General features: G+C 35.3%; 1 protein-coding gene across 1 annotated transcript in view; it reads right to left on the reverse strand.

Annotated features, from left to right (window-relative positions):
• Window positions 1–450: 450 nt before the first annotated feature.
• LOC121371893 (AFG1-like ATPase) overlaps window positions 451–13,322 on the reverse strand; it is a 39,191-nt gene continuing 26,319 nt past the window's right edge. Inside the window, exons 6-13 of the mRNA XM_041498117.1 lie at window positions 13,060–13,159; window positions 7,557–7,615; window positions 6,874–6,956; window positions 6,166–6,236; window positions 5,962–6,062; window positions 4,028–4,168; window positions 3,182–3,298; window positions 451–998 (exon numbers count right to left, since the gene is read on the reverse strand). Of these exons, the coding sequence (XP_041354051.1) occupies window positions 867–998; window positions 3,182–3,298; window positions 4,028–4,168; window positions 5,962–6,062; window positions 6,166–6,236; window positions 6,874–6,956; window positions 7,557–7,615; window positions 13,060–13,159 (804 nt within the window). The 3' untranslated portion in view covers window positions 451–866. The remainder of the gene's footprint in view (window positions 999–3,181; window positions 3,299–4,027; window positions 4,169–5,961; window positions 6,063–6,165; window positions 6,237–6,873; window positions 6,957–7,556; window positions 7,616–13,059; window positions 13,160–13,322) is intronic.

Consider the following 13,322-nt stretch of genomic DNA (forward strand, 5'->3'; position numbering starts at 1 on the left):
TGGCCAAACAAATATATATTTTTTGAATTCAGAAAGTTGTCTGGTCATAAAAATGTACTAAGAACCATAATCTAGCTTGCATAGTAAACTTTATTATAGTGTGTTTGTAAATACCACATAAAAAGAACATCATATAAGGAGTACGTAAAAATTGGAGTGTTGGAAAGACAATAATAAATGGTTTTTTCAGAACTTCTGTTGGAGAATACAATTTAATGAAACTTTCAGAATGTTTTTTTATTTTGTATATTAGTTCATCTTGATCTCATGGATGTAGACCAGAGGTAAGGCGCTCGCCTGATGCCTGGTCAGTCTAGGATCGATTCCCGTTGGTGGGCACATTGGGCTATTTCTCATTCTAGCCAGTGCACCACGACTGGTATACACGGCTGTAATATGTACTATCCTGTCTGTGGGATGGTGCATATATAAAAGATCCCTTGCTACTAATAAAAAAAATGCAGCTGGTTTCCTCTCTAAGACTATATGTTAGAATTATCAAATGTTTGACATCCAGTCGAAGATAAATAAATCAATGTGCTTTAGTGGTGTCGTTAAACAAAACAAACTCTAACTTTAACTGAATTTCTAATTCACATTTACTCCTGGTAAGAGAAATAGAATGAAAGTGTAAAGTAAGCACATTGTGGTGTTGAGTGCCTGGTGAGTTATAATATAACCTGGAATGACTGCACACCTCTTACAGTTATATAACTTTTCAAAACTCGGTCCACAACCACAAATAGCACTAATTAAATAAGACAATTATGTATTAATAAGAATTCTAAAACATCCTGAGTAAAATAACACCCTGTGCTAATATAGCTAAAATAGTTTTCATATAAATGTCCTAAATTAAGCTGTGGTCATAAATGATGTTTGTGTGTTGGAGGTTCTCTCTGAAGATTCCAGTATTCCATGGTCTGCATTTCGGACAGGCGTGAAATCGTCCGTTGAAAGGCAAACAACTCTTCTTCCCCCGTGAATATGCTGGTGTTCTGAAAGTAAAACCATTGCCATTTCATATTGAAACTGGTTACTGAAGTACCAGGATAAAAACTTCTCGTTCCCTAGTGGTTGCTATAATGGCTAATTTTACAGGTAAATATTTTACCAAGAGAAAAAACCCAAGACAACTCTGCTATTTTTATTCTTATATTTATATTGAAGTTGCAGTTATTGGGTTTTTTCATTACCCAAAACATAAATTAACAAACTGTACAAGTTTCCTGGATTGAAATAAAAAAGAATAATGCATATGGTTCAGAAAACACTTCAGCCTGGGCCATTCTCAATATTTTCAGCCTGGGCCATTCTCAATATTTTCAAAAAACAACTCAAAACTGAACAGGAAAAATCTGTTATTTTACGTCATTACCTGCGCCATATTTTCCATGCTATCTTAGCACTACAACAGGGCTCACCCTGGATCAAAAATACCTGTAGCCAAAATATTAGCCAAATGGAATTTTTAATAGCCATATTGAAAATGCTTTAGCCAAATTTGTTTTACGCAGTACTGTATAGAGTATTTATATATGAATATGAAAATGTATCTTTTTCAGCTAATTGTGTACAAACTGGAATAAATAGGAATAACAAAACCTCAATGGGGTTAGGGGCAGTTAATATATAACTTCCGAGTTTTTTCAGTGGGGATGGGGTTGGGATGGGGTTAAGCAATATCTTCAGAGTTTGAAGCCATACACCCACCCCCACTTCTAAGGCCTATGACATTAAATTAACAAACATACAGAGATATGGGGGTAGGTGGATGTTTATGGATGGCGTTGTTTTTTCTTTCTTCTTTTTTTCCCAAATAAAAATATGAGAGCTTTTTTTATATATAGAACTCATTATTTCTTTAAATAGCAATCTTTATGTTAGTTTAAATAACTTTTTTTTCTTTTTTTTTTTTCTTTTTTTTTAAGTGACCCATCAATTCCCCACCCCAAATGATTTCATAATTTGTGCCATGTTGTTGCTGTTGATTTCAGCGTCGTGTTAAATGCTTGTTGTGATTTCTGCTTACAAAATACCTCGGCTAAGAATGCCGACTTCACCACAGTATCTCCATTTATTAAAAAAAAAAAACCCCAACAACAAATCCTTTAATAAAATTAATATTTACGGTCTTTTTAAAATCCAACTAACTTATTAAATGTCACCTCACAGTCTTACAAATTTATATCTAAAATTATCTAACAAATATGATTATTGTAAACTAATTTTATTCAGTGTAATTTGTATAATTTAAATACTGCATGTTCATTTCCGGCGATCATGATCTGCATGTGTGCTCTCGACCATGGGTACGGAATTAACAAAGACAAAGGAATAAACAAAAACTGCAGTTAGGTATTCACTGATGCAAATGACTATTGTTTTTCTACAAATTTACATCAAGATTTACTTTTGCGTAAGCAATCGTATTGTTTAATGTCCGCAACGATGTCTCTTGACACGTGGGTTTCAGCTGACTCTGAAGAGTATGTATATTCGCAACGAGAGCTGTCCTCAGTTCAGCCAACGAACGTTCTTCCTAACGTTCGCAAACTATTTGATTGGTGTTCATCATGTCCATTTGGTTTAACGTGAAGCGCACAAACCAGTCTAACGAACGTTTTGTTTTCGCTCGGTCTGGCTGAACTCAGACCTTGAGATGGCCTACATGTCTTTTGGCCCTGAACTGGCATGTGTATTCAAATTGACACACATTGTCGGTCTGTTTTTATTACTTTGGTTCAAAGACTTTACAAAGTAAAAATAACAAGTTACAGATCTTCCAGACATTGCTGTCATACATGTTGAATGCATGCCGTTAAAATTAATAACCATGATTATTAAAATAAGCAAACATTATAAGGCCTACGCTGTATTCTGCATGACACCGTTTCTCGTTACCGGTTGCGAGATCGCTATTACGCTAATTGAATGTTTGAGGTGTCGGATAGATTATGTAACCGTTTGTTCACACCAGAAGACAGAAAATGGCTTAGCCAAAATTTTAGCCACTTGCAAATTTTATTAGCCATTTTTTGTAAAAATTAGCCAATGGCTAATTTGGCTACCGACAGCGCGAGCCCTGCTACAATATCGTAAACTGCCGTAGCGCTAAGATAGCTCCAAAAATTTGAACATCAAAACAAGCTGTAGAATGACATGATGCATTTGTACTTACTGCCTGAATGTCAAGGTCGTCCATCAATGCACGGTTTGACTGAACGTCAAAGGCGTCAACCGAGCCAACAGAAAACAACTCATCAGCTTCAGCTGCTGCAGAACACACCAGTTTGACCTGAAACACAAAATATGTACTATGTACATCAAACAAAGCGTACATCCTATATCAATATATACATGCGACATATTATTTATCTACAACCTAAAATATCTACATTAGATGTAACTGTTCACTGTTGATGTTCCAATGATCAATTATTATTGAAAATTGGGCTCTAATAATTTCTAGATCGATTATAAAATTCTGTAATTGATTGTCACATAAAATGTTAACTAAATGTTCTTAAAAAGTTAAATGATACATATGCAGGTGCCATGGAATGGGGGGGGGGGGGGGGGGGGAGAGGAAGGAAGGAAATGTTTTATTTAACGACACACTCAACACATTTTATTTATGGTTATATGGTGTTGGACATATGGTTAAGGACCACACAGATATTGAGAGAGGAAACCCGCTGTCGCCACTGTATAGGCTACTCTTTTCGATTAGCAGCAAGGGATCTTTTATATGCACCATCCCACAGACAGGATAACACATACCACAGCCTTTGATATACCAGTCGTGGTGCACTGGCTGGAGTGAGAAATAGCCCAATGGGCCCACCGACGGGGATCGACCCCAGACTGATCGCACATCAAGCGAACGTTTTACCACTGGGCTATGTCCCGCCCTCAGGGGGGAGGGGGGGGACAGGACCTGAAAGGCTAACATGAGATATCTTGAAAGGCGTACCATATTTTAGTGGTTAAAAATGACAGGAGAAATTGTAAAATTATTACATACCTTGTTATCATACAAAGTATCTATAAGGGTGATAAATCGACGAGCTTCCATTTTGTTTTGCAGACTCATCTGTGGTACATTTCTTAAGATGACAACATCAAACTGAGCACTCAGCTCCAGATAATCAACAGCTCCCAAAGCCTGGAGTGAAAAGAGAAACATCCATGAAAATCAACTGAACCTATTGGATTACATCGGTTCGATATCAGGTGTCAATAACTGGTCTTACATCGAGTGCAACACCAGTGAACTAACTGACCCTCTTGATATCCAGTGTCAATAACTGGTCTTACATCGAGTGCAACACCAGTGGACTAACTGACCCTCTTGATATCCAGTGTCAATAACTGGTCTTACATCGAGTGCAACACCAGTGGACTAATTGACTCTCTAGATATCCAGTGTCAATAACTGGTCTTGCATCGAGTGCAACACCAGTGGACTAATTGACTCTCTAGATATCCAGTGTCAATAACTGGTCTTACAATGAGTGCAACAGCAGTGGACTAATTGACTCTCTAGATATCCAGTGCAACACCAGTGGACTAATTGACTCTAGATATCCAGTGTCAATAACTGGTCTTACATCAGGTGCAACACCAGTGGACTAATTGACTCTGGTGTCAATAACTGGTCTTATATCAGGTGCAACACCAGTGGACTAATTGACTCTCTTAATATCCAGTGTCAATAACTGGTCTTACATTGAGTGCAACACCAGTGGACTAATTGACTCTAGATATCCAGTGTCAATAACTGGTCTTACATTGAGTGCAACACCAGTGGACTAATTGACCCTCTTGATATCCAGTGTCAATAACTGGTCTTACATCGAGTGCAACACCAGTGGACTAATTGACTCTAGGTATCCAGTGTCAATAACTGGTCCTTACATTGAGTGCAACACCAGTGAACTAATTGACTCTCTAGATATCCAGTGCAACACCAGTGGACTAATTGACTCTAGATATCCAGTGTCAATAACTGGTCTTACATCAGGTGCAACACCAGTGGACTAATTGACTCTGGTGTCAATAACTGGTCTTATATCAGGTGCAACACCAGTGGACTAATTGACTCTCTTGATATCCAGTGTAAATAACTGGTCTTACATTGAGTGCAACACCAGTGGACTAATTGACTCTAGATATCCAGTGTCAATAACTGGTCTTACATGGAGTGCAACACCAGTGGACTAATTGACCCTCTTGATATCCAGTTTCAATAACTGGTCTTACATCGAGTGCAACACCAGTGGACTAATTGACCTTCTTGATATCCAGTGTCAATAACTGGTCTTACATCGAGTGCAACACCAGTGGACTAATTGACTCTAGATATCCAGTGTCAATAACTGGTCTTATATCGAGTGCAACACCAGTGGACTAATTGACTCTAGATATCCAGTGTCAATAACTGGTCTTACATCGAGTGCAACACCAGTGAACTAATTGACTCTCTAGATATCCAGTGCAACACCAGTGGACTAATTGACTCTAGATATCCAGTGTCAATAACTGGTCTTACATCAGGTGCAACACCAGTGGACTAACTGACTCTCTTATATTTAATACAGTAAGACTTTGCTAATATCATAACATGTGAGACTTAATGAAATTATTTATTTTTTAATAACACTGTATTAGTTTATTGTTTACAAAAATAGTTAATATTTCTCTATTCCAATAACTAAGGAAAATATATTACTTAGCTCTCTAAAGAAACACAATGTCTGATGTTAAGTACATTACTCTAATCACTCACGATGTCTAATCACTCACAATGTCTGATGTTAAGTACATTACTCTAATCACTCACGATGTCCGATGTTAAGTACATTACTCTAATCACTCACAATGTCTGATGTTAAGTACATTACTCTAAGCATGATGTTTGATGTTAAGTAGATTAAACAGGGAACTTGTGTTACTCACCTCAAGACACAAAGCCTCAAATGTAGAATCAAGGATTCGTCCACAGGTTTTTGGCAAATGAAGATTCCGACCCAAAACTGTCAACATGCGTGAACAGACCGCTGGAAACAAAAAGTAAAAAGTAAACAGACAACATAAAGTGATTCATTTACAAAATTATTATTGATATGTGGCAGACTGATCAATTTTATTGGACTAACTTACCAGCATTTTGAACCAGTCGTAAATCTTCAAAGACTTTATCCAACTCCTTTTCACTATCACAATTTGAAGTTCTGAAACAATAAAACAGAAAACTTGAAAGACACAAGCGCCCATAATAAGGATTACTGGAACACGCATTACATTATACTATATTTCATTAACCTTTAGACTACTGGATTAATATTTCACAAAACACACGTTGAATGGGTACAAGTTTATAATTTTTACTCTTCATATATTCACTTAAATGTTTTATAAATACATATAAAGTTCATATTTGAATCGGTAAGTATTATTTCCGTGTGTTTTTTCTAATTTTTACGATAGTTTAGAGCAGTTAATGTTGATTACAATTAGGCAAAAAAAAAAAAAAGTTGCATTTAATTACAGGCATTTGTGGCCAGCTGTTCAGTATTTATGTCCATTATTCCCAATAATTGTGGTTTTCTGACCAGATTAAAAATAATAATAATGAAAGGTGTGAGATAAACAACAAAGCAAAAGGCCATGGGATCAATCTGTTGGGTATAATTCCATTACATATGTATCACAAAGGGAATTATTGACATATTTTACATGCAGCCAAAGAAATAAAGGTACTCACAAATTATTGAATTGAATATAAGTTCATGTCACCAGTGAACAGACTGAGTTAGTAACCTGTGTAGTGTGTTTGTAATTAAATAAAGGTGGTTGTAAACAACATACACAAAGTATAGCTGATTCTCTTCAGGCAGGGTCATCCTGCGGTAATCAACCCCGGAATCAAGACACAGGACTCTGCAGTATTTCTGAAATACAAACATTTCTCTTACTAACAGATAAATAGCTGACATACATTCTATAAGAGTGTATACTACCAAATCAAATCCCATAGACGACAATAGTAACATATGTGGCTAAAACTCCTACCTGCAGCGTATCAATCGACATAAATGCCACGTATATAAATACTACAACCCCTCATGCTTAAAGTTAATCAGAAAAAATTGGGGGTCAAGATGCTCATTTCTGAGATAACGGGTAGCGTCTATGACTACCCTAGTTCCGCATAAAATTCCAGTACTTTTTTTTACAGGTACCCCATACATGTTTCAAGCAAAAGGTTACTTGACACAGTGATACTAGATGAAATAAAATTGCACTTTTTTTTACACAGATGAAATACACTCACATTTATCACCAATCACAGAACTTGTGGTGTTCACTTCTCTATCAGAAGTTGGGAGCACCTCGAACTTTGACCCAGCCGGAAGTTATTTGGTTTATTTACCATAAATACTTTCATGAAGACAAACAACACAAGCTAAGAATGTTTATTTTGTGTGGTGAAAGACAAGAATGTAGATACCCTGGGATATTTGTATTTACACATTGTTTAATAGGCTCACCTTCAAAATCCCAATAAATGGCACAAAATTGGCTCGCTGGAGGCCATTCTTGTATAAGTCTAAAAACCAGAAAAGACAATGAAAAAAAAAGGTGAATATGTTAATTTTAAAAGGATACTTGATTCAGTTAAACCCATTCTTATATGGCTTAAAGAAAAAAGAAGAAGAATATGTGGAATATTTTTAAACGGAACCAGCACATTACTTTGCTGTCAGGATAAGTACTGTTAAATGAATTGGGTTAAGGTTAGAGCTTGAGTGAATCGAAGGAAATGATTTATTTAACGACGCACTCAACACATTTTATTTACGATTATATGGCGTCGGACATATGGTTAAGGACCACACAGATATTGAGAGATGAAACCCGCCCCATGGGCTACTCTTTTTATTAGAATTTTATATGCACCATGTAAGTAACATACCAGGTTTTGTTAGACCAGTTGTTAGCTGAAACGAGAAATGAATTCTATCCTACATCGACCGTCCATCAAGCAAGCGCTTTACCACTGGGCTACGTCCCGCCCCTGAGTGAATCAAAGTAATATACCAGGTGAGTTTATGATTAAAACAACAATGTGCATCCTGCTATACGGTTGAAGTAAATCTATTTACCACTGGGCTACGTCCCGCCCCTGAGTGAATCAGTGTAAGTAATATACCAGGTGAGTTTATGATTAAAACAACAATGTGCATCCTGCTATACGGTTGAAGTAAATCTATTTACCACTGGGCTACGTCCCGCCCCTGAGTGAATCAGTGTAAGTAATATACCAGGTGAGTTTATGATTAAAACAACAATGTGCATCCTGCTATACGGTTGAAGTAAATCTATTTACCACTGGGCTACGTCCCGCCCCTGAGTGAATCAGTGTAAGTAATAGAGCAGGTGAGTTTATGATTAAAACAACAATGTGCATCCTGCTATACGGTTGAAGTAAATCTATTTACCACTGGGCTACGTCCCGCCCCTGAGTGAATCAGTGTAAGTAATATACCAGGTGAGTTTATGATTAAAACAACAATGTGCATCCTGCTATACGGTTGAAGTAAATCTATTTACCTGGGCTACGTCCCGCCCCTGAGTGAATCAGTGTAAGTAATAGAGCAGGTGAGTTTATGATAAAACAACAATGTGCATCCTGCTATACGGTTGAAGTAAATCTATTTACCACTGGGCTACGTCCCGCCCCTGAGTGAATCAGTGTAAGTAATATACCAGGTGAGTTTATGATTAAAACAACAATGTGCATCCTGCTATACGGTTGAAGTAAATCTATTTACCACTGGGCTACGTCCCGCCCCTGAGTGAATCAGTGTAAGTAATATACCAGGTGAGTTTATGATTAAAACAACAATGTGCATCCTGCTATACGGTTGAAGTAAATCTATTTACCACTGGGCTACGTCCCGCCCCTGAGTGAATCAGTGTAAGTAATAGACCAGGTGAGTTTATGATTAAAACAACAATGTCTTCCTGCTATAAGGTTGAAATAAATCTATTTACCACTGGGCTACGTCCCGCCCCTGAGTGAATCAGTGTAAGTAATAGACCAGGTGAGTTTATGATTAAAACAGCAATGTGCATCCTGCTATACGGTTGAAATAAATCTATTTACCACTGGGCTACGTCCCGCCCTGAGTGAATCAGTGTAAGTAATATACCAGGTGAGTTTATGATTAAAACAACAATGTGCATCCTGCTATACGGTTGAAGTAAATCTATTTACCACTGGGCTACGTCCCGCCCCTGAGTGAATCAGTGTAAGTAATATACCAGGTGAGTTTATGATTAAAACAACAATGTGCATCCTGCTATACGGTTGAAGTAAATCTATTTACCACTGGGCTACGTCCCACTCCTGAGTGAATCAGTGTAAGTAATATACCAGGTGAGTTTATGATTAAAACAACAATGTGCATCCTGCTATACGGTTGAAATAAATCTATTAATAAACTGCTGTAGACCTGTTTTAAAGTTGTAATTCATTATTTTAATACACTGTGTAATTAAATATTTTAATATACTGCACACCTAATTATTTTAATACACTGTGTAATTAAATATTTTAATATACTGCACACCTAATTATTTTAATATACTGCACAACTAATTATTTTAATACACTGTGTAATTAATATTTTAATATACTGCACACCTAATTATTTTAATACACTGTGTAATTAAATATTTTAATATACTGCACAATTATTTTAATACATGGTGTAATTAATTATTTGAATACACTGCACAACTAATTATTTTAATACACTGTGTAATTAAATATTTTAATATACTGCACAACTAACTATTTTAATACACTGTGTAATTAAATATTTTAATATACTGCACAACTATTTTAATACACTGTGTAATTAAATATTTTAATATACTGCACAACTAACTATTTTAATACACTGTGTAATTAAATATTTTAATATACTGCACAACTATTTTAATACACTGTGTAATTAAATATTTTAATATACTGCACAACCAGACCTTGCCTTTTAAGGTGTGCGGGTGCGATCACACTTGTATAGTGTACATAATTTCAATCTGGCGAGTGTGAAAAATAACGCACATTACACTTAACAAACAGCGCACGTAAATAATTTTGTATATTGATTGCCACTATTTACCTCATATAGCTGATAGATCTGTTTAATAATACCAGAATACCTGTGGGAAGCGCAAATAAAATATCCCTTGCTGCTAATCGGAAAGAGTAGCCCATGTAGTGGCGACAGCGGGTTTCCTCTCAAAATCTGTGTGGTCCGTAACCATATGTCTGACGTCCTATAACCGTAAATAAAATGTGTTGAGTGCGTCGTTAAATAAAACATTTCTTTCTTTCTTTCGTTACGGAAATCTGCGAAGTCGGTAAAATTATCTCAATTAGTTCATGACTGTTAGCCGAAAATGGCAATTGTGTAATTTTATTCTTTCTTCTTTTTAAAAAAAAAGAAAAAAGAAATAAATTTAGACGGAATAATAAAACGAAGGAAAAGAAATGATAATTGGTATCGAAGGAAAAGAAATGATAATAGGTATGTAGGAATAAGTCTAGGCATTTTTTTACGTCTATTATTTTTCTTTTTCATCTTTAAAAAAAAATCCAAATAAAACTTCATTTAAATATTTGTATTTCAGCCAGAGGTTAATGAATGTGCATATGTTATTTATACAGGTATATATGTATACACTATAGTAACAATCAATAACCATTGCTGACTATTTAATTTTTGTTTCGTTTGTTAAAAAGTCACAGACCACGTGCCTGGAACATGATTTGATGTGCATTACTCTGTGGCATATTGACCAATCAGAGCTATCGGGGTCAGATTATTTTTAGTAAAAAATTTACTCTTGGAATTCTGCATGCACATGCTGGTCTACTTGACAACTTATTATGCATCTTTACTATGGCATCTCACGTTTAGTATAAAATCAGACACATTTTGTCAGAGTTTGTATTTGTTTTTTATCAACAACATTGGGGCCGTTCTAAATCAATGACGTAACGCTGTCAGAACCGTTCGTAACTGGTAAATGTAGACTGGTTGCGTAATTGTTGAATTAAAAATGCACCGTGAATGTCAATGTCCCAACCAACACTATCAATTGAAGTAATTGTAGGCCTATGTTTCACAAGTTATTTAAAAAAATGTTTTAATAATATGAGTCGGAGTGCACACCTGAGATGCTTGGGTCGTAGTGCATGAACCACCTCCCCGGAACCAGTGGGATTTTCCCATCCCAACTATCCTAATCATATTCGTTGTACATAATAATGAAATTCAAGACAAGTTAATTCCTATATACTGTACATCATGAAATTAATGAGAGCAAGTAGTTATTGCGAAAAATGCGGCGAACACATCGACGCAATAATAACGTGACGCATTTTGTTTAGTCTCATTCCCAATACAAAAAATGTGCAGGATTTTACTATAATACTTCTAATTAAATAAAACTTTTATAATATAAAGATGAAACAAAATACAAAAACTATTTTTGTTAAACGTCTTTTTGTGAATACTTCAAGAATCTTTCTTTCGTTTCGATGTTGCCATTCTATTTTCACTTTCCTGGAATATCATAACGGTTATATAATACAGTGATGTTCCAAATGTTTTGTTTTTAAAAAGCTCGTTTTGCGATGTGAGTATTTTTCAAATTTTCTTACACTTCTGGATTACTGTATACATTTAAACTGTTTTGAACATTTGTAAAATTATAATCAACAAATTTTATTACTAAATATATTCCTTTAAAAATGAAACAGTAGAAAATTATATAACCGTAACCAACAATCCGTGCGTATTTCTTCAAACCATTTGGCTCGACTCTATACATGGCATTTAATTTAGACTGGTTGGAAGTTGTTACTATTGCAATATATCGCATTTGTTAACATTTATTCCTGTGCTGCGCATCAAGTGTATAAAATCAGTCTAAAACATTTGTTAGAATAATACGTCTGCGTTCGCGTGAAATATTGTGCCCTGTAATAGCGACCCGTTTACCTTTTATTCCTACTGGTGGATTAATTAGAAGCAATCACCACACAAAAGTGCAAGGCATACCTTTAACGATAAGGTGTAGTTATACTAATTACACTACTTTAAGTAATTAGGGCTTCCTGGTCAACCCACCATGCAATTAGCTTCAGGTTATGTAGTAGCTGTGAAAACTACTGACTTCTTTTAACATGAAAGATGAAGCCCAAACAATATAATAACAACACAACTGTGGTTTTTATGTGATGTGGACTTTTGCCCAACGCATTAATAAAAATATGCATTTTTGTTCACTCATGTACGGACGCAATATCATGACGTATTAATTACATGATTTACAGTATGTTTAGCTGCATGTTCATCAAACCATTAACACTGAAAAGGTATACATGTATATATAATTGTGTGCATCAAATTATTTGAATACTAATAGTACATATTGTAATTAAAAAATCATATTGTTTGCATCAGTGTATACATGTCATAATTATATTTCTATAGTACTACTCCTGAAACTTTTTAATAAATTATAACTCCATTCCTAAAAGGGAAAAGAAGTCAGACTACACTAATGAATAAAACAACATAAAATTAGAAGAAAACATTATTGGTTTATTCGTTCATGTTTGCAACATATGTCTCTGCATTTACATCTACCAATTACTTCATAAATTAATAATGCTTGGTTTTCACTCGCCTTAGCATTTTGATGAGTGCGATTGTTCACTCACCTAAGCGTTTTGAGGTGTGTGATTTTTCACTCGCCTTTGTTTTTCAAAAGCCAAGGACTGCACAACTAATTACTTTAATACACTGTGTAATTAAATATTTCAGTATACTGCACACCTAATTACTTTAATACACTGTGTAATTAAATATTTCCGTATAATGCTCACACTTTAGTTTTTGATTAAAGGTGAAAGAACTTGCTCTACACTTGTTTTAAATTCATAATTAATAATTGTATCATCCAACTCACCCTCTGGTGCTCGATTAGAAGTGGCGACAACAATAACTCCGTTTTTGAACAATGCCGTGAACAACTGTTTCAATATCATTGCATCAGCAATGTCTGTAACCTGAAGAACATCAGCAGTTTATAGGTGCACTTATTACTTCCAATGTATACGTTGAGCAGTTGTCAAGATAAAAACATGTTTTTAAATTGTTGTATCATTATTTTCATCATTAATCCAAATTCAGCATTTTCATTCGTCAATGTACTAACGTTGCAAACACGAG

This window comes from Gigantopelta aegis, chromosome 4 (genome assembly GCF_016097555.1).
Source record: "Gigantopelta aegis isolate Gae_Host chromosome 4, Gae_host_genome, whole genome shotgun sequence".
Classification (NCBI taxonomy): Eukaryota; Metazoa; Mollusca; class Gastropoda; order Neomphalida; family Peltospiridae; genus Gigantopelta; species Gigantopelta aegis.